The sequence below is a fragment of the Seriola lalandi genome, unplaced genomic scaffold (assembly GCF_002814215.2).
Source record: "Seriola lalandi dorsalis isolate HSWRI2012SDOR001 ecotype SW California unplaced genomic scaffold, Sedor1 jcf7180002054883, whole genome shotgun sequence".
In the NCBI taxonomy this organism is placed as follows: domain Eukaryota; kingdom Metazoa; phylum Chordata; class Actinopteri; order Carangiformes; family Carangidae; genus Seriola; species Seriola lalandi.
The window spans coordinates 3,729,881-3,752,082 of NW_019525658.1; the positions used below are offsets into that span (position 1 = coordinate 3,729,881).

The 22,202-nt window shown below is 41.2% G+C and overlaps 1 protein-coding gene across 1 annotated transcript in view; it reads left to right on the forward strand.

The window, feature by feature from the left end:
• Positions 1 to 22,202, forward strand: part of unc5db (unc-5 netrin receptor Db) — a 120,814-nt gene that overhangs the window by 72,250 nt on the left and 26,362 nt on the right. The window contains exons 11-12 of the mRNA XM_023397699.2: positions 2,097 to 2,181; positions 13,998 to 14,169. Coding sequence (XP_023253467.1) covers positions 2,097 to 2,181; positions 13,998 to 14,169 — 257 coding nt within the window. The remainder of the gene's footprint in view (positions 1 to 2,096; positions 2,182 to 13,997; positions 14,170 to 22,202) is intronic.

Below are 22,202 nucleotides of genomic sequence, written 5' to 3' on the forward strand. Positions count from 1 at the left end.
CTGCTGCTGCAGCACGCACGCACGCACGCGTGTCCACATTGCCAGCATTGCTGCTGTGTCTTGGATAACGGCCATCAATAATAATTCTCATCCATCAATGATGAGCGCTCCAAAAAGTGAAGAGTTGTAACCAGAAAAGCAGTCACGTCATTATTGTTTACTACTCTGTACGATGTGGCGCAAACCTTCACGCTGAACATTCTAACCTTCATGAAGGGAGATTTGTTGCAGGTTAACAGAGTAACAGTTGGCGGCAGTAGCCGGGCCAAGCAACACAACGATGTGCCAGTAAAGGCAGGGAAGAGGACATGGACATAAACAATGCACATTCAAAAAATATTCTCAATATTGGCTTTGCAAACGGTTTTTACGAGAACAGACATGCATCCAACACATAGGTAGGGGCTCAAAGATACAGGAAGTGCATTTTGAATGAGGAGAATGAATGTGTACTTCTTGGTCCCTCCCTACGTAGCAGAACTGTGTTTAGTTATTTCTGTTTTCAGCCTGACTAGTTCTGCTTTCATCAAGTTAACTGACCTTTCCCTGTCCAATCAGAGTCTCCCTTTAATACTACACGAGAAATGTCAGTTGTCTTTGACTCTGTTGACTGACAGTCTCTATTTCCATTACTTACTGTGTGTAGATATGCAGGGTTTTAGCACTGAATGGTGCCAATAGAGCAGTCTCCACTAACATGTGACACAGCATGTTTATTTAATAAAAACACACTGGTTAAAAATGCACATTTCAAAGACTGGCTGTGGTATTACAAAATATTCACTCTCCATACAGCTGCCAAACACCGTCTTTATCTGTCATCTCCCACTCTGCTCCTCTGAACCTTTTATTTGTAAAGCAGGCCTTTTATATGCTCTCTGCTCTTCACTGTGACTGCGTCGCCATTCACACAGCAGCAGATGAATAGTGTCAGGCGGTGCTGATGAAAAGTAGTGGGGCAGAGTTGCTGTGTTGATGCACAGCAAAAGAAAAGAAAAAAAAAAACTCACCACTTACTTCTTGAAGGGTGTTGTATAATCAGAAGTTTTGTAAATGCTGCTGGCTGTGAGAGCTGGAATAAATACAGAGATTGTTTTAATTCTTATTGTTCAAAGTGCCTGATTCAGACAGACAGCGGTTGCAGAATAATTCATATCCAATGTTGAGTCATTCATCTATTTTTCTGTAGCCATTTATTCCTATCCAGGCTGATCAGGTGAAGCTTGACTGGGATAGATTTGGATTGGTTTGTTCGTTTCAGATTCTGTCTTGTCTGCTAGTTCTAATCCTCAACGTTAGCTTGGCTCAGAAACATAACTTCCCCTGTGTGGCTACACTGATCCAACAAATAATGGCCACACTTCATACAGCTGTCGGTTTTATTTTCTCTTTTTCTCTCTCTTTAGAGAAACATCGGAAGACACCAACACCAAAATAACATAAAAGCTCAAACACACATCTCTCCGTCGTTTTAAAGTCTCTTAAGTGTCCGTATAAGCAGCTCAAACATGTTAAGCTATTGTCCATCGATAATCAGGGAAAAATATGGAGGACGTATCATATTCTCCAAATAAGGGCATATTAACAACATTATGCACAAATATAATCAAATCAAATACAGTGACAGTGTGCCCACGTATTGGTTTTGAAAGAAAAACTATGAATATTGTATTTTGCTTTGAAGGAGATTCAGAGTTATGTGCGTACCCGACCTTAAACAAACATTGCAGTTAGCGGAGCCCATAGCAATGTGCATGTGTGAGCCAAGTCCTATGTAAATATCTCAACTGCACTCTCCTTCACTCTATGATATATTCCTGACACGTGATCAGTGTTGGCATGTGCTAAAATAACTGTTGTTTCATAATAATCACATTAAAAATTCATTATGTTTCTACTTAAAGTCATATTATGATATTTTATTTAGACACTTGTTAGTTTCACTTTATTCTTTGATGTCCCACAGCTCATTCAAGTCAAATGAAGCTCACGTAAATATTCCCATAACCCCTGCATGCAGCCACAACATGCTGTAAGCCCTCATTTTGCCCACGCTGTCAGGCTGCTGTTGACATATTTGTGTGTGTATTTTTCAGGGGTCAGCCTGCTGGTGCCTCATGGAGCTGTGGCTGAGAATATGTCCTGGGAGATGTACATGGTGATCAATCAGGGAGAGGCAAGGTGAGGCCAGAGTTTACTCAAATATCATCTCAAGCATCTGTCTGTCTGTCAGTCTCCCTCCATCTTATCGTCCACGTCCCTTGACTCTCCATCCTCTGTCCTCCCCGTCCTGCTCCTCTCTAATTATTTCTCTGCTGTCCTCGTTACGTCCATTCCGGAGATGCTTGTCCTACTAAAGCAGATTAAGAAGTTACAAGTTTAATACGCTCTATCATTGGTGGTTTAATTACCACACAATTAGATTTAAGCGCACTGATGTCAAAGAAATGTTTTTGGTTGCGTGTGCTGTGTTGGGTTTATTGAGCCTCTGTTTTTCTTATCGTGGCCACTTCACTCCGTCTTTCCTCTAAGTGCGAAGTAAAAAAAGATTTTGGAGCTTAAAAGATAAATTAGAGGATTTAATGTTAGTGTCTTTTCAGCCTGTAATTTAAACTACAGCCCTTTAGTTCCAATATGATTAGCTGTTTATTGTACTATTATATCAACAAAATATAACCATGGACATTTATCGTTTAAGTCACTTATGAAGTAAAGTTGTATAACATTGGCTGTTGTAGCTTCAATCTCAGATGGACAGAATGACTGATAAATCGAATGTGATCTAAAGTTCCTCTGCTATACTTCAAATCAATATCACGCAAATATTTTAACATTTTAACCTCGAGTTTGATTAATGATCAATGACTTTTGGCGCTTATCGGCCTCTCCCTTTTTTTTTTTTTTTTCGAGGGCGATGCAGGCGGGTGTCTGCGTCATCGTTTCCAAAAGTCTCAGTTTTACTGTCTCGAAAACTTGTCGTAGTAGCAGTGGACGCCAGATGTCAATGTAGTAAAAGTGGTGCGTTTCAAAAGTAAATGGTAGTAGTGTGGACATAACCTGAGACTCGGTGTTTGTGCTCTTGTCGTCCGTATCGGCAGCTTTGCTTCGAGTGAATTTAGCCGGTAGTTGAACGGGGCGGAGGCACGTGACTGAACACGAGGCAGTGTTTCTTTAAGGAGATGGTTAACGAACGCGGCAACACAATTATTTACTGAATTAATGAGGAAAATTAAGTCAGTGAAAGGTTCTAAATGTCGGTTTCGATGCTTCTTCAGTTAATTGCCCGGCACTGTTATTAGTACTGTTATTAATGTTAGCACAGCAGCAGTTTTAGCAATGAAACCGGTAAAGAAGAAGAACTATCAGACAGTTTTAATGTGGTCATCATCAGTGTCATCCTCCAAATAAACAAACACATAAATAAATGCACTGGGCAGTAATGCAGGCAGACATACAGAGGGTAGATGTGTGTGACCCCCCCCACGGCCATCCCCACATGTCTGTGTTTACCGGCTGGCTGCGTGACAGATGGGGCCCGGCGAGCAGTGCAGCCCTACCTCCCGCTCTCTATAGGAGTCCTCTAGGTGTCACGATATGGGTGTTCATTTCCAGAAGCCCCTCACAGGTGGTAGTCTGGGCTTTGATGTCCCAGCTGCTGCGGGGGAAAAACTCAAGTTCACGCCGTGCGACCCAGGGGGGGCTCTGCAATAGAGTCCTTCATTTAGCCAACTGACTCGTAGGAAGCAAAGTCAAACCTCCAATCCTCCAATCTCTTTTTTTTGTCCTCACCGCTCTGCCGAGAGTCAATATGTAGTTATATACTCCACTCGGTGTCAACAACGTGGTGCTCTGGGAGAGAGTCACGACCCGGGAAGCTTGTTTAAACGATGATGAATGCGGTGATGAATGGAGCGTGGTGCGCTGATGGACATGCACAGCGGAATAGAAGGCGCAGATGTCTCCCGAGGCCTTTCATCTTGGCAGTACGCACATTATGAATTCTGATCACAGCTAGGTAATGACCCTTGGATGGACTGAGCCTCTCTCCAGGGGGGGTTCTTGCACATTCTTCCTCGCGGATAGCCACGAGGGTTTCCAGTTTCTTCTGAAGTGTCACTGTTTATCTGCAATGCTCTGCTTCGACAAAGTCACAAAAGCGAGGAGACCCCCTCAGAACACACACATCAGTGGTAAAAATGACAGGGTAGATCGACTTGACGGGGCACTGGAATAATAACATGCGAACAGCGGCGGCAAGAGTGAGGTACACCTATCCTGTCATTTCTTTTATTTGAGGTCGCTTATAAAAAGCAAGCAATTTTCCTTTTAAAAGAATTATACATGTTGCACTGACCTCAAAGAATGCAGAGCAGCTCTTCTTTGTTCTCGACAGGGTTACAATATGCTGCAGCAGATAAAGACCCATGAATCACTGAGAGCAAATTCTCCTTCTGCAGTCTTGTTGAAATGTATATTGCATGTGAATTTGTTGACATCTTTGTAAAGTTCTGGAGCTGTCTTTCTCTCCTTTTAGAGATTCCTACCTGCAAGCAGAAAGTCCCTGGTTTCTGCTGCCGGTTTATCCGCCTTTGAAGCGCAGTGAAATATTTCAGGTTCCTCCCCGACAGTATTTGGTTCCGGCCACGGCCGTGCTTTTTGAAGTGCTTATTTTTTGCCGTCGCTCTGTGTGAGCAGAGAGATGTTTACTGTAGACAGCCATATTTCTGCCTCTGGTATGTTGTGCTTGTCATCTCGCCAGCTGTCAATCACTGTTGACATCATAGCAGGCTAGGGGACATGCAAAGAATTGTATCCTTTATTTCTCGCCGCAGTGTCCAGCCCCAATCCCTGTCCAACCTACTTCTCCACATCCTGATAGAATTCCATTAAAGGTTTTTTTTTTTTTTTTTTTTAAAGATGTGTTCTTGAAGCTTTTCAAAGGCTCATCTAAATCTTTTGAAGGCGCAGTTTTGCTTAGGTCAGACATATTCCCTTTGCTGCTGAGGTTTTATGAACGCTTTGTATTGTAAGATAAATCCCTCAACCTACTGAGGCAGAAACAGCTTTGTCCTGGTAGGAAAAGCGCTTTTAAAGATGAAATGATGATTTCATATGTCTGCTTTATGAAGGAGGCCCAATTGAACATTATTTATTGTTGTCTAGACAGTCCTAGTTCAGTTTTGTTTCATACATCTGAAGAAGGAAACTCTTGGAAGTCACACAGTGCTTTGCAGGATCAGTTTTATAGAGTTTGGGGGCTAAAATGATAATCTAATATACATGGTTGTCAGCAGAAGTGCACCAGTGCGTAGGTGTGACATGGCTTCCTGCTCGGATGCCCAGCCCTCTAGTCAGGCAGCCCACAGTGGCTAACCCAGCTGATCTGTTTTTCTGGATGGCGAGCCATGGCAGCTCCTGCTCTAAGCCGCAGGTCTCATGGTCCATAGATCTCACAGCACAGATCTCTGGATGGACGCAACACTCAGTCCAAGGTTTCAGTCCAGAGCGTACAACTCCATGTCCCCGCCAAGGTGACATTACGCTTTAGAAATAAGTGCCATCAAACTTCAAACTGACATCTATCTTGGTCTGAAATGTTTCCCTGCCTCACAGGCAGAATAATTCATCCATCCATCTACAGTACGATGAGGACAATGTCACCCCCCCCCCCCCCCCCCCCCCCCCCGCCTGTTATATGCTCTATGGCTTATAGGGCACATTGTTTCAGTCTTAGTTTTGACATTCTGTGTGAATAACTGAAATGTAATAGCCAAGTAGCACTTTTGCAAACAACCTGTGAAAGAAATTTGAAAACTCAAAAATTATACTTCCCATAAATTCTGATTCAGTGGCCTTGACCTTTAGTCAACTCAAATACACAAAGAATCCATATCTAATAGAGTCAACATATCATACTGACCACTCGGTTTCTAGAGTTTTTTAATAGACATCAATATTATTTTTATTCACTCATGTATTTGGTTCCACTTTGCTGTTCTTTTTAAAGCTGATTAACTGCTTTGATAGCAGCAGAACCTCAACATTTCCTGTGCAAATGTTTCACATTAAAAGGTTTCCATCACCTCAAAGAGTATATCTTCCTTTCTTGGTAGGTTTATAAAGTGAAATATTTTCAGGAAGTGGGTTGTTTCATTGTGAGTATCTTAACAGTGATTAAAAAAGGGCAAAGAGCAAGAGATTGGAATTAATTACTGATTGAAATCAGTATTTTAAATCTCTGACATAATGCTACAGGTCAGCATATTCAGCTTAAACATTTGTTCACCCTTTTACTTTCAATTAACATAGAAAATAGTTGGTGCAAAATCACATACGAAATGTAGCTTTACCTTATATATGCTACTGCAGTTACTGAAAACACACCACTTCTTAACAATAGCAACATTCACTGAGCCACATAATAATTACTGGGTGTCAGGTACAACACACTTGCCATGCACTGGACTAATATAGCAGTCTTGCTAGCTCACACATGCTCATTTTCAAAGAAAAAGCATAATGTTACTCAGTTTGAAACAAAATACTGACAGACCTTGTGGCTCTAAACAAACAAAAAGTATAAAAGTGTGACATTTCCCTTTGTTTGGACCTTTGAACACTTTTACTCTGCTGACACCTGTCACCTTTTTGACACCTACTTCAAAATAAAAGCTCCAGCCTTAATAATATATCTATATAACAACTATAAATGAATAAACTGAGCCATTCTAAAGGTCACTTACACTGTTAAAAAGAGAAGCAGAGCAGCAGATTGGTGAGTATGACATTGCCATGCTATTATTTGAGACTTGGCCTGTATTTCAATAACAACTGTCATTGAAGAATTTATGGTGTAATAGATGTATAAACCTGTATTTTGACAAATACCATGATTATATGTCACACACAGTGTCATCCCTTCAGCATCATATTTTAACATAGGGAATACATTAATGTTACACGTTAATAGGCTTGCACTGTGAACCACAGAAAAATATATTCCTTACTAATCTGCAGAAGAAACAGAAAACACACATTCCGAAAGATATTTTCTCCTGGCTAATTAGATTTTGATATGTCCCTGTACTAGGAGGGATTTTGTCCTGATGATGGCGTTATAGGAAAAATCAGGAAATCACAAAAAGACATTTGGATTCAACCTGGGCATGAAAATTCAAAGCCCAAAATGGAAATAAAAGCAGCATCTTCTTTAGCATTTGATTTGTTTTCCCAAAACTTTACATTTTAGAATGATGCTAGAGAAAAGCTTATTGGGTATACAGAATTGGAATGTGACTGAATAGATTGTGATGTACTATGGCCAATCAATATTGGCCAAGGATCACCAAAATCATTAGAAGTCATCTTCTGGCGATAATATTTTCATATTTCATGGAAATCTGGAAGGTTGTTGATATATCTTACATTACATAGAGTGAAAACACACAGGCCAGCTGCCCAACATCAAGTAACATTGCAGTGTCTAAAGCCCCAGGACTAAAATCAACAATATTTTCAAAATAAAACCTGTATTGATGATATATTTAAAGGCTTTATTCCTTTATTTTGAAGGAAATATCAGCTAAGCCTTTAAAAACTTGAAAAAGTACAGTTTGTTTTTGAAGGGATAAGGAGTAAACTGGACATCGATTTTCAGCATGGTCCTCATCTTTTTCCATTTTCTGCTGAAATAGACCCATGATTCAGCTAACATCCATACACACACATCTCTGCCCTTTATTGACTCTGTCCAAACAAGTAGAACAGACACTAAAGGGTGAACAATTGACTCATTGGTGTTCGGTTTCCTTTGATGAACTCATTACCAATAACAATGAGCCTGATAAGTTGCAATGACAAGCTGAGTGTATAGTGCATACACACTACTATACACTACTATACTACTGATGATTCTGTTGCAGTCAGAATGGAAAGGCCTTTGAAACAGCAGTTAAACCACAAGTCTAGGCCCCATTAGTAACTATAACATGGCGGATGTGATTCAAGAATCACTGTACAAAAGCAAAGAAAAATACACAATAATAAGACGTTTCACATCATATAGCATGGTGAGCTGCTTCAGTTGATGAGCTTTGTTGGTTACCCTCATTTTCCCAGTCAAGTTGGTTATGGTTCACCAAGGTCTGACGCTAGAAATAAAGTGGTATTAAAGTTTGTTGAATAGTCATTAAGATGGTATTTTAAAAATCAAGCCACTTCGCCTTGTTATGTTTTTTTACATAGATGGGAGATTAGATTTGTTAATGTTTTACAGAGCTGTACTTTCACTCAAGTCATTTGTCAGTCCTTGATTACTGAAGTTGTTTTGATGAATGCTCTGCAGTAAAGACTTCAGCGGCTAAAAGGAGAGAGCAGCAGAAGAGAGACGTTATGGACGCTGACAGCAGGAGAGCTAAAAGTGCACGTCTTTGCTGGATATTGCATCGATGCACCAGGCTTCACCTCTAGATGCCTGTTTGATTAATGTATCCACGCGCCACATAAGGTGTCTGCATCAACTTAAAAATGGATAAAAGCACAGTGGGACAAACAGGTGGGAGACTACAAGCAAATAAAGGTGAAGCTAATGGAGCATGCTAATGTGTGCATTTATTAAGCTCGCCCGTCTCCTCTCTCGGCCCAATCTGCCATATTGCACGGCTTCCCAGGTCCCTGAGCAGTGAGTCATCGCTCACTTTAAATAATGCACCTCATCTAGGGGCTTAAGAAGCTGCCGTACAGCCCTTCATCGTGATGACAAGTGGAATTGAGAAAAGAGACCGCCAGACTCTGCCGCTTCTTTAAGGTTGCCGCCGGACTCTCAGGCCCGAGCTGCAGGCTACTTAAGGAGCAGGTAATCTGCTCCTTGCCTACACTTTGCATTAAATGTGTGATCAGGCTCAGCGCTGTTGGCTGAGGGATCGAGAGCTCTGTCGGGACCAGTCAAGAGCAGGGCTGCTGTTGACATAACAGAAAAACTGAGCTGAGCTAAGAGACGTAAGGAAGAGGGCGAGATTGTTGTGCATTGTGATGGTACCTGCAAGGCCTGATAGCCAGAGACAATAAGTACACCCGCACCCACCCTCTCCCAGTCAGATGTTGAGGCAGTGATTGGGAAGTCTGGAGTGCGTTTCTCAGCCAGGGAGAGCATTTACCATGAAGGTGTGGCAAGAAACAGAAGCAGCCTTTCATTCAGATAAGCTGCTGTTCAGAAGCTCACGTATCTTTATAAAAAAAAAAAAGTTTCCCAGAGTTGTGGGTGGGTGTCAAAAATAAATGAATAAAGTTGAAGTATCTTTTTCGAGGCTGTTAAGATAATTAAGTCTGTATGAATCATTGCACTGCAAATAAACTGTTGTGTGGTAAATAATATGCCATTTAAAGCAACTCTTTCATCCCAAAGCAGCACAGTCAAAGCATACAATTGTTGCATGGCTTCTCTCAGTGGGAAACAAACCTCTAACTGCTGTGGTGTTGATGTGATGCTCTACCCAGTGAACTGCACAGTGACATGAGTCAACCTTTTCTTTTTCTATAGAAAAGTCTGCAGTGAGCAAACTCTCAGCTCCAGGGGGTTGGAGTGAGTGAGAGATTGGGGCCGGTAATACATGGTGTTGGCTTTTATTAGCATTGAGAATGTGGACATTGGTATTCATGCAAATTAGAATGTATTGTACGTTGAAGGTTAATTCTGGTCGATTGAAACGTGTATCTTATTTTTGTAGTTATGGCTTTTAGATCTGGGAATACGTCAACATAATTAGATAGACACCCATGAGGGAAGAAAAGTGAAGACAGACAGTCAAAGAACCAAACTCCAGTACATCCAAACTTAGCAGAGGAGAAATGAAGGTGAAGACTAAAACTCTTTAAATGTTTTGTTGTTAAAGACCCTCTCCAATGAAAATCAAGTTTTCAACTTTTTCAACATCCATATGATGTTTTTTATATAATACAAGACATATCATGAGTGAAATAGGTATTTGCACCTTCGAACTGCAGTGAACCAATGACAGTCTCATAAGAAACAGTCATAAGTCACAAACCTAAGAAACCAATCCTGTCAGTGTGGGGATGGTGGGCGGGGCTAAATAAACCTGAAACCTTGTCAGTACAGAGAGAGAGAGTTTGCATTAGCACAACCACTAACACTGTCAGCCACTCCTAGTTACAAGCTAACTAACAACACAAACTAATAAAAGATGCTAACTACGCTACCCGCTCTGATCCGTCTGCTAGTCTCTGATTCTGGTCTCAACAGACTCCTCATCTGAGTCTGGGTCTGACTGAGGCTCAAACGTGGCTGAGTCTCTCCCATGCTTCCTCTAATGCTAACCATCTGGTTACACACTGCTCTTTCACCGTTCACCAAAGCCTTGTCCATACAGGGAGAGTTTGCAGTAACACAGCCACTTACACTGTGTCAGCCACAGCCAGTTACAAGCAACATCAACAACAACAACAACAACATAAACAAATAATAACGCTTACTGTTCTGATACGTCTTCTAGTCGGACCAAAGTGATGGACTGACCAACCAACCAAGAGTCTGACAATGCAGTCCATAGTGCTGGTGGGTCTGAGCTCTGCCTCATGAGCGGGACACCATATGTTGGACCTTCAGTTGTCCAGCAATTTATTGGCTATCATAAATTAAGAAAATATTAAAAATATTAATATTGAATAATAAGTGAATTAAAGTCCTCGGGGTTACCAGCTTAAAAAAACATAGGCGAAATAGCCAATATTGGTTCAGTCTAAAATCATTACTATTAATCTGGAACTCTCATTAATAGTCAACTTAATAACTCTCCTTGGCCTTTCTCAGGAGCGGCAGCTCCTCTCCCCTCTCGGCTTCTTAACAAGCAACAATGCTCCCAGCCCAGGTCAGCCCTGCTACCTGAGACAACAGCTCCCTTGCTGGCCTGCTCACAGCAGACTGCACCACTCTTCTCCTCAACATCAGCGACCCGCTTAGGAATTACTGAGAGTGAATCAAGTTTTATTCAGAATCAGCAGCTACAACACGAGGTCAGCCAGCTGATTCCCAATCAACAGGAGCCACAGCAGAGTTAGCATGGAACAGCTAATTCTGTGAGAAGAGTTGAGAGAAAACAGCTGAAGCCACACAGCCAGACAGGACTTTACTACACCAGGAAGCCACTTTATTTGCCATTTTATTTAATCCGCGATGTTTAAAAGTCCGCAGGGAGCGAGGGAGAACCGAGTGAGCAAACACTTTTTCCACACCGCGCAACAAGTCCGGGAGAAGGTAAAAAAAAAAACTGAAACAGGACTTCAAAAAACTAAAGGACCACAACAGCCAGAGATGGTAGGGTTGCCACCCGTCGCATATAATACGGGATTGTCGCTTATTTGAAAATAAAATGCTGCGTCCTGTATTTGATATATGGGATGCAATTAGTCCCGTGTTTTCGCTCATGTTATATCCTCAAACTGCTGTGAATAATGTAATGTCAAGTAATAATTTTGCATAATCTTCCTGGGACTTATAAGTCACGGTGGAAACGCAGACAACAATGGGCCACGGGAACCTTTTAGTTCCTGAAGAAAAGTACCTGGAACTAAAAGTTCAGGCCATGTAGCCATGTGGTCATAGCGACCACTTTGAATCGGCGAATCTTGCCTTTGTCCGTGTCCCCACAGACACACCCCCATACACACACACACACACACACACACACACACACCTGTATATACTTTAGATTAGACATTGTGTTTTTCTCTGTTCTATGGTAAATAAATGTCTAAGTATAATCACCCGTGTGTTTAATGTTGCACAAGTGGTAATACTACTCAGTAGTAGCAATCATTCAACTTTAACTTACTGTGGATATGGTAATTTGGTTGAAGTTCTTAAATTAATTATTAATGAGGGTTCCAGATTAACAATAATAATTTGAGACTGAACCAATATTGGCTATTTTTCCTAAAGTTATTATTTAATTCAATATAATAATAATTCAATATTAATAATTTCTTAATTTATGCCTTATAATTTAGCCAATACATTGATAGACAACCAAAGGCCCAAAACATGGTGTCTTGCCAGTGAGGCAGAGCTCAGACCCAACAGTGCTGCACTGCTAGCATGGCTAAAAACGAAAGGGGCTGCATTGGTGGAGTCACAGTGCTTGAGATGACACTGAAGGACAATCCAAGGACAGTTTGAGGAAACAATTTATTTAAACAGCGCATTTCTTAAATAGATATCACAAAGTTCCTGACAATAAAAGACAAATGAAAGATATACAATAGTCACAATTTAGAAGTAATAATTAATTTAGAGATACATATAACTGAACTAAATTTGCAATACACAGTATTCTACTAAGAATATGTGCTTTGAGTGGCCATTGAAGTGTTTTGCTGGAGTATGTGCTTTGCATTTTGCCAAATGTTGAGCTAAGTTAAACATTTTTGGAAGGTTGGATGCCCCAACAGGCTAACGGTTAAACTGCGTACCACATAACTGCCACATCCGTGATTCGATTCCAGCCAAGGAGCCATGTTATCTTCCACCTCTCTCACTGTCCTTGCTTCCTGTCCGTCTCTGCACTGCTTCAACTACCAAACACAAGAATTCTGTAGAAGTCTGTAAAACCGATTTCTCCCTCTGCGAGGATCCCTCGAACTCCCTCGAAGAACTACAGGGTTCTGTTTTTGTTTTTTTATCAGTGCTACTGTTTAAGTAAAATGCTTTACATAATGTGGCTAAACTGTTGACGACCTGTATGATCCTATGACTGCTGCCAATTCTTGCCCTTTCAAATTCTGCAGTCACTGTATTTCCAGATCCCAGCTATTTCTTTGGTGCATTCAGTGTTATCTTACATGACAAAAATACAACAAATTGACCTAAAAACTAGAATTGTTCTTTTTAATTGTTTTAATTATACTTTTTCTCTATCTAACAGCAGATTGTGTGGCTAACCCACTAGAACACCATAATGCAGTCCTTCTCATTCATGTCATTGTTTAGCGTGCTGTACTTTAAAGCTGCTTCTTCCGGCGCGAGGAGGGAGGGAGGAAATCTTAACGGATCAACACTCTAAGATCTGTGATGACTGTAACAAACTCCAAAAAGTTTCTAAAGGTGTCGCTCTCTCTCGTGAAGTGAACCTTACCTGCCCTTTCTTCTAAAAATCCAACTGCAGCCGCTGCCTCTGCCACCATTCACTGGCGAGACTTGTTTGCTGTAAGCTGCTTTTAATGAGCACACTCCAACTCGCCAGCAAATCACAGTGACTTTTTCACCTGTGCTGGAACAAATTCCAGCAGCACGGCTGTGTAGCAATAACTTGAACTTGAGGAGCAAGAGTCCACAACACTGGCGCTCACAGGAAGGCAGACCTGGAAGTGTGAGCCCGCAGGCGTGTTTTCCTCGCAGCCCACCTCTTTTCATAAGCTCCGCTCATTAGTTTGTTGTTTTTCATGCAGCAGAAGAGGCTCAAAGAGAGATGTTAAGCGCATCTAATGGCTGTGAGATGATAAATAGAGAATGTTGGATATGGAAAGTCGTGTGAAAATCACAGATGCTGCGCGGTGAGAATAGTGCTGCCATGTACAACACCAGGTGCGATGTAACAGAGCTGCTTCACCTTTGTGTTTGAGAGTTTATTTTTATCACGGATCATGCGGATCATGCCGGTGAGATTCAAAAAATAAAAGTCCACAACTGGTTCAAGCATTTCACCTTTCAGTCTTGCAGCGTAGCAAATTATTGTATACATGTTTAAAATAAGAGGACAGCTGTGCAAACAACTCCTACCTTCAATAAAAAAAAAAATACATTCATGACGCACTTCGGATCAAAGCGTTCGTCAAAAGACACAATTGCAGGATTACAGAGTCAGTGTGCTGACGTGCCTCCACATTTAAAAACAGGCTGCATCTTTACTCTGCACAACTTCAACTTCTTTTCTTGTATCTATCTGTGTGTGTGTGTGTGTGTGTGTGTGTCTTGGTGTGTTTAGTGTCCAAACACTGGAAGGCTGTGAAATCCTCCTGGGCCCAGAGGTGACGTACGGTCCTCCAGGTCTGGACCTCTTCTGCCCAGTGGCCATGACTATCGCTCACTGCGCCGAGGTGGACGCCGAGAACTGGAACATCCAGCTCAAGAGGAGAACCCAGGACAGCAAATGGGAGGTGAGAGCTGCAGGCCCACACTTGTCAAGGACAGTGCAGCCTGTCAAGATGTTAGCTGGGCTTAGACGTGGCGTTGGCCTTTCCCTAAGTTGTCTTTTTCCTGAATGACTCCATTCTTTTTTTTATAGCTAAATGTCAAGAGGAATGAAGGGGCGGTAAACCCAACAACCCGCTGTTTATGTTTGCAGGACAAATCCCGCTGTTATAAACAAAGTAAACACAAGAAAACACCAGTCACAGTATAAGAATAAAAGAAAGTGTACGTGCTGTTGAGGTCCTGTTGTAATGTTGCCATCTAGCGTTGCTTTGCTGATGTTTGGAATCACTGCACTGGGTCCATAAATGACAAAGGCTAATTCATGGTTTTGATGTGAATCAGTATTTAAATGGGAACAGTTTCCATCCACAGACCACCTGTCTCAATTCAGATGAGATATAATAATAAGATAAGGTTATTACATGTGACCAACATACTGTTCCTGCTCAGCTGCAACATCTGGATCTACACACCTGGTGAAAAAAAGTAACAAAAGAAAGAGGAAACATTCAATCAAAACTCAAACAAAAGCCTCTCATAATGATACCTGTGTGCTTTCCTTTGAGCTCACGTTTATTCCACATGACGGCAAAATATTTTCTGTCAACAATAGATGAAATGACTCCGTATAGTGTGAAAGGGCTCACGTGTTCTGACAAACTCACTTGCAGTGACTTAGCTGGTTGTTTTGTGAACCCAGCCTGCGGGTTTCACTCTGAACCACCGTGTCTCGCGCGGCAACAGGCAGCTAGTGAAGCAACTCCATACACTGGAAGCTCAGCACCAAACCGCAGACAGACATAGGAAAATAAAAAATCTAAATGTTAAAGAGTTATCCATATATTTATGTGGGTGACTCAAGACCAAAAAAGTGTTTGCTAACACGTTCGCTATGAGGTGATAATATATCAGTGTTGGGTTTTTAGCTTCTTTTGCTGCCACCAAATACTGGAAAAAAAACAATGAACGCAGCTTTAAATATTATTATTCAGTTGAATTAGTAATTAGTTTTTAGTTTTGTGATTTAGTAAGTAAATTAGTTTTTGAATTAGTGACTTATGTTTCCTAACTCATCATATTACACCCTCTTATATAAATCTGAAGGCTGTTACACAAAGAATGTCTGGTGTTAGCTTTTGAAATATGAAAGTCATATTCTGTCACATTTATAACTATAAGCAACTTTAGCCACAAATTAAAACCGTGCTATATCCATGCCCATACGCTCTGTAATGCTTATTGAAAGGAATGCAGTGAAATACACCATAGTTTGATGCTTCTTTTATTTTGAAGATTATTTTAACAAAAGATATGTGAGTATTTGTCTGATTAGAATATCTCATGTGAACACTAGCCGGACTGAGCACGTTATTAACTCTTAGAGCTCTATCATACACAAGTGTCTTTGCTAGTTTCAGACCCACATGGTCATTTTCCCGTCCAGCGCTCATGTTGTTTAAATGGCAAATACACTTGCGCCCATGTGAGCGCCCATGGGCGAGTTGGTCTTTAAATGAGGTGTGTGGTCAGGAGTATTGGTAGCGCATTGCTATCTTTAGACAATGAAAGGCAATGCGCAATTGACCAACAAAAACCTGGTCTGAAGTCAGTGGTGCAGTATTTCACTGTTATGTTAAGGACACATTGTCAAGAGAGTAACATGTGCCAAGATACACACACACACAGAGCGCATACACTCTTACACTCTGCCGGTTACACACAAGAAGAGAGTGCCACACTGTTTCCCATTCATCACCTAAACTACATTTATCCACAGTTTCATAATGAACCGAACATTTATTTGCACGTCTCATAATCATAACAAAACATAAAAGATGTCTAACGTTGTGATTTGTGCCATTTCTTGGCAGAGCTGTGTGCAGAGCATCGATTCCCTCAGCCCTCCCTTGGCCCTCAGAGTTCACAGAGCTGCTGTTTGTGTGTGTGTGTGTGTGTGTGTGTGTGTGTGTGTGTGTGTGTGTGTGTCAGGACTGGGCTCACTGGTCAGTAACAATATGTGATCAACTCCCCACAGACAGAATCTAATTGTACGTCGAGCACTGCATCTTTATCATAGCAATCAGCCAAGGTGCATGTCTGACTTTTAAAGGGACTGGGAGATTTTACTGTGTCACTGTGGTTTGTTGCATGTTACGCCAGAAACACTCCCATGAATAGTTAAGAGACTGAGTAAAACCCTTTTGAACCATGTGCCTGATGCAGTGACTGTGTTTTTCCATTGTTAAAATAGCAAAAGTGACATGGACACGCCCTAAATGCATTTGCACCACGCACTTTAGATTGTGCGCTTTGGACTCTAAAAATAGAGCCCTAGAAGTCATCTACCATCAAGATTGTTTGGGGTAAACAACCCGAGGTTGGAGGCTGATGATGAAGGTCATAAACCGCCACCCCCACCCGACCCTAACCCCCCTTTCTACCCTTCTAAGCAGTAACTGGATGTCACTCAGTGTAAGATAGTGAGTGTTGTTAAAGTCATGTTCCTAGACATAAGACGCCATGAGTTCCTTGTGTTCCCGCTCTGCCCGCTGGCCTTTGTATGAGCTTTATGTGGTAAAAGGTCCAGTTAGTCAGTGTGACATGTGACTGGTGAATTATGTGTGAGCCATAAAAGACTGTTGGGGCTTTGTGGGTGAGCTGATTGATCCCGCCTTATGTCCTCTGTGGGTCCAGAGGGTGACATAAGGGCCGCATGAAGGCAACACCGCCGGTCCGGCGGGAGGAAAATAAAGAAACAATTACAGCATGTAATGGGCAGGAAGAGGCATGGCTGCTGTCAGTCAGCGGGGAGGAGGAGGGGCCCCGTTAGACAAGGCAAGTATCGATTAGTGGATCAGGACAGACATGGCACAGTGAATTAAGACATGAGGTAATCAGCAGGAGAATCATTGAGATTGTTTCTGTGCTGACAACAACTCTCCATGAGCCACCATGAACACACACATCTACACACACACACACACCGAACGCACCGCTGACAAACAAGCAGCACAACTCACCCAGTATTTTGCATTCCTTGTTGGCTTCTTTCAGATGCTTTGCAACAGGAGGCATTGTATTTTTTTTTCCAGCTTTGTATGTGTCTGTGTTTTCATTCCAGCAGTGTCAGCCTTTTCTTTTCTTTTCTTTTCTTTTCTTCTTTTTTTTCCCCCGTGAAGAAGATTGCTTTTACTGGTCTGGATGAAGTCCCAAGAGCTTAATCCCAAACCCAAAGGCATAACAAGCCCAAACTCTGTTATCACTTTGCATTATTTGCTCGTGTATTTGAGCAGTAACCAGCATCATGATAACAAGACAAGTAGTGGGGCTGAATAATGAAGAGAATATTCAGTCAGGCGGTAATGTAAATGTAAATCTGACGTAAAGTTTTGGCAAGCCAAGCATGGGTCAGAATAATGAATACTGCAGGTTTGCCCCTGGCTGTTGTGGTGGTTGTCAGCGCTTAAAAGAGCTTGTTATTTAGAGGAAGACCAGTCAGATTTGCCTGCTCTCTACATTGTGAGCCTTTGTCCGGAATAATGTTTTTCTAAGCGATGGAGACGGCTGCTGTAAAGAATATGCAAGAGCTGCAGTGGCGTCTGCATGCGCCGCTATCTTACCTCAAGCAAAGCTGCATAATAATAAAAGCTTTGGTTTGATATCTAAGATCAGAACCAAGTTACAAGTCCCTTAGTCTTGGATGCAATTATTATTATTATTGTTCAGTGAATTCATTCATTTTGAAGTAGTCATTCAGTATGAAATGTACTCATGTAGTTACTCTTAGAATTGTATTATTAGGGCCTAAATTTAGTCATTGGATTGTTGTTAATTTGAGTCTAGTTTTCATTATTGACATTTTAGTCTTGTTTTTATTATCCACCTTTGATTTTCATGTATTTGAGGCATTGTGAGGCTGCAGGGTCTGATAATGCAGTGATATTAGTTCAGTGAACATCCAGTATAGAGGATGAGTCTGATGGCTGACCGTCACGTGGAGCTTACTCATCCTTTTTGATTGCATCATGAAGTACAGCCAAGTGACAGTAACCTTAATGTTACATGCACAGCACTTAAGCTAATGTTACGCTAGCTTACCTCTTTATAAAATGTCAATGTGCTGCCTGCATGTTTCCGTAGTTTGTCTCAGCTGTTTTCTTGCGTCGTCTTGTGTAATTCTCAGTGGGTTTTAGATGAAGTTAGTGCGTAAATCTGATTCTGACAGGAACGTCCAGTAACATGACCGACAGAGACAGAATGCCACTGATTGTGAGCTGCTTCTTATTAATGGCAGGGCAACAGGTCAAACAACTTAACTTCTGAACTACATATATTTTTTTGGGTGATGGAGGAAACAGTGTGTGATTCTGATGGATGCATGTTGTTTTGCATTAAAACAGTAATTAGTAAGTGTATAGGAGCTTTGTCACGATGACGTTTCTGACAAAAATGTCAAGTAATTAACACTGTGATCTGATTTTTATCATCAGAACAAGGGAGACATGAATGTGAACTGTATGTGAAGTATATCATTTAAGTAACCTACACAAGTACTTGACCAAACTGCTGGACAGTAATCGGTAAACATTGATCGTGTTAATCGTTTAAATGCATCTCGTAAAAAGTATCAAACATTTATCCTCATATCTCATCTAATGATGAGCCCATTAGCTTTGCTTCTGTAACACATTATAAAATGTTTAAACATTTCTCTGATAATAATTTGGTCCAAATACAATAATATCTGGTGGCAGCACTGTGGTGCAGGAGTTGGCACTGTCGCCTCAGCAAGAAGGTCCTGGGACTGAACCTTTCTTTTTGGTGTTTGCATGTTCTCCCGTGTCTGCGTGGGTTTTCTTCGCGGGTACTGCGACTTCCTCCTACAGTGTAAAAGCATGCAGGTTAAATCAGTGACTCTAAATTGTGAACGTGAGTGTGAATGGTTGTTGGTCTATATGTGATAGACGTCCCTCGCCTCCAAAACTACTAATTAGAAAGCATCTAATCAACCGATGATTTCCACTCCCCCTCACAACCAGAATTTAGCTGATGAATTGTCGGTACTAACACGTATACATTGGTGTAATATTTTGAATCACAAGCTGCTCTGGAGAAGGTTGGCAGCACAGTATAGGTTACCTAGGTAACCGGGGTTATCTAAAGTGGTTAGAGCTGGCTTAAACGCACCCAAGATAAACCCAAAGATACCACAGCTGCCTCTCTTTTCTTTTTTTTTTTTTAGATCCTTTATCCTACATCTTACATAAATCTTTAATATGGTTGTTCTTTCTTCTCCAGTTTGTCCAGTTTCATAATCTCTATCTGAGATGCTGCTCGATGCTCCTGAAGATTAGAAACCATGTCAAGTCTCCTCAGGTCATTCAGTCAGAGATTAAAGAGCTCTTCTGCCGACATCTTGTTTGCTGACAGAGGTCTCACTACTTTCTGTCAGCATGTAATTCTTCTTCCTCCTCCTTTCAGTTCAGGCTCATGTTTACCTAACTTTGCCTTTTATAAGCATTCTAGGTTCGCTATAGTGCGACAAAAAAAAAAAAAAAAAAATCCTTTCAGTGTAAGAGGGCAATTTCTCAATATGTGCAAGTGTTGTGAAAGAAGAATGGAAGGGGGGCCGGAGGGAATATGAATGAATACAACATTCATGTCGCTTTGAGATTTCCCTCTAATATTAAAAGGGCACAGAGAAGCTCTGAGCATCCTGGTTTAAAATAATGACTTACCATTGAGGTTTAACCTAAAGAGAGAGAGAGAATTTTGAGAATGCATAATACCTGCAAATACACGGTGCCATTAAAATACCCTTATTTCAACTGTCATTAAAATACGTGCTACACATGAAAGACTCCCCAGCCCTCGCAGCCATGGTATAATAATATTCAGTGCCTTATTGCACTGTGTTAAACTGTGCTTACGAGGATGCAGAGAGCATAAGTACATTATGTAATATAAACATAAAGTATTTACAGAAGGAATCCCCCCCCCACATGAAATGAATGCGGGTGAAGAAAGTGGTAACATTTCTCCCTTTATGTTGCATCTCCTCGAACAGTACAGCGTCTGATTATAATATGCAAGCTGATGAAGTGTATTTGCCAACAGAAAATAAACTGGTCACAGTGTGTGCATGTTTTCTTGGCGCCATACCATATACTAGTTTTTTTTTTGTCCTCATGAATTGTAATACATTTCTGGTCAGACGCCAAACTGCCAAGGGTAATTTATTACCCACTGAGCTGGAACATTGTTCTAACAGCATTTACATTGTGGCGTTACATCCCTTTAAGCATGTTAGAATAAGGTCTTATTCTATATTCTTGTCATTTTCAAATCCCGTGAAAAGACCAAAATTCAACAATGTGTCTGTTTCTCAATACTTTTCGACATCTTTAGCCCCAAAACCTGAAACTAAACTCAGTATTTTGATTCAACTTTTTGCAATCGGACTCCACTGGCTCCCTGGGGCCTGATATGGCAGGTGCCACAACTTGAATGCGAAGAAAGGGTTTCAATTTCAATTTTGTGAAATATTGCTTCATCAAATAACCACCTCATACAAGCATATTCATTTTTTTGCGACATTCAATAGTTTTTTTCAAAATTCAAGTGTGTCCATTATTTATTTTTAAGTTTGGAATTTCAAATTGTGCGTTAAGCAGGCTAATGGAAGGTCACCATGTGTTCTGAAAACAACAGGAAGTTAGTTACTGAGGTTTGGCCTACTGATTTTCCTGCTTATTAGCAGGGTCGGCAGTGGCAGCAGCGGCGGCAGCGGCGGCAGCGGCGGCTGTGACACAGAGCTCATGGAGGATATTAAGATACTTTAAAAACCCTCAGTACCCAGCAACCACAGTTTGAGTCAGAACTCGACCCCCTTCTTAGTCACAACTCCGTTGAGTAATGAGCTGATGTTGTTTGCAAATAAAACTGAAAAAAAGATGCTCCGGGTAACTCAGAATCATGGCGTTTCTAAGGTTTCTTCACATCAGAGTAATCCAGTGATAGTTGTTTGTATATTCATGAATACATTGAAAACAGATAGTGCTAATAGCTAATTCAGCACACGTTTGCCAAACTAACATCTCCAGGCTTTAAGTTAATTTCCCTTTATTTCAATATGTCAAATTATCCCTTTAATTTCCTACAACAGCTGGGTGGTTTGGATTTTAGCTAACATAACTCACATACGTTTGTGTGATCGAGTCACAATAAACTACGGAGGAACAAACTTTATAAGGCTTTAGCTACACAGGCGACATTTTTTTTTTATTTTGTGGGATCAAATCATCATTGGTTTGGATTTTTTTTTTTTTTTTTACAATAATAAAAAGATATATCTGACAAAACAAACTCACCACAAGCTCGTTTAGCAGCTCCAGAACAGCTAATGGACCTTTTGGTCAACTGTAGTTCAGTAGCTGAAGCTGCAGCAGTGAGTGAACGTGGAGTTTTGCCGCCTCGCAGGCTGCCGGTAATGTGACTTTCATTTGCCGCATTTGCCACTTAACTTGTGATTATTTGTGAGGGAATAAATATTTCTCCGCCGGCTGTGTTTCAGCACGCTGTGTGGTCTCACACCTCCTCATTAAATTGAATAATCACATGTATTTCATGGATTGTGTCTCCTCGCTTGGGTGGAGGGTGCAACGTACTGTGTGTCAATATTGTGAGACTGGAGAGTCGCAGAAACATATTTGAAGGTGAATTTACTGCCTCCCCCCTGAATAATCCTAATGCAGTAAACGTAGATGGAAACAAGTCTTTACTCATCAGTTTTCACTGGAAAGGGTGAATTGGTTGCTGACGACCATAGGCGGAGCGAGGGGGCGGCTTCTATGGCTCCATCCCCAGATGTTTTCCCAAAAGTGCAGAGTCTTTTATAAAGTCTATAATACAGCTAACTTGGTGTCATGTCCCCTCGGTCTCTCTGACTGGAACCGCAAGTCAGTGGAGCTTTTATAGCTACTGGGGAAATATCGCC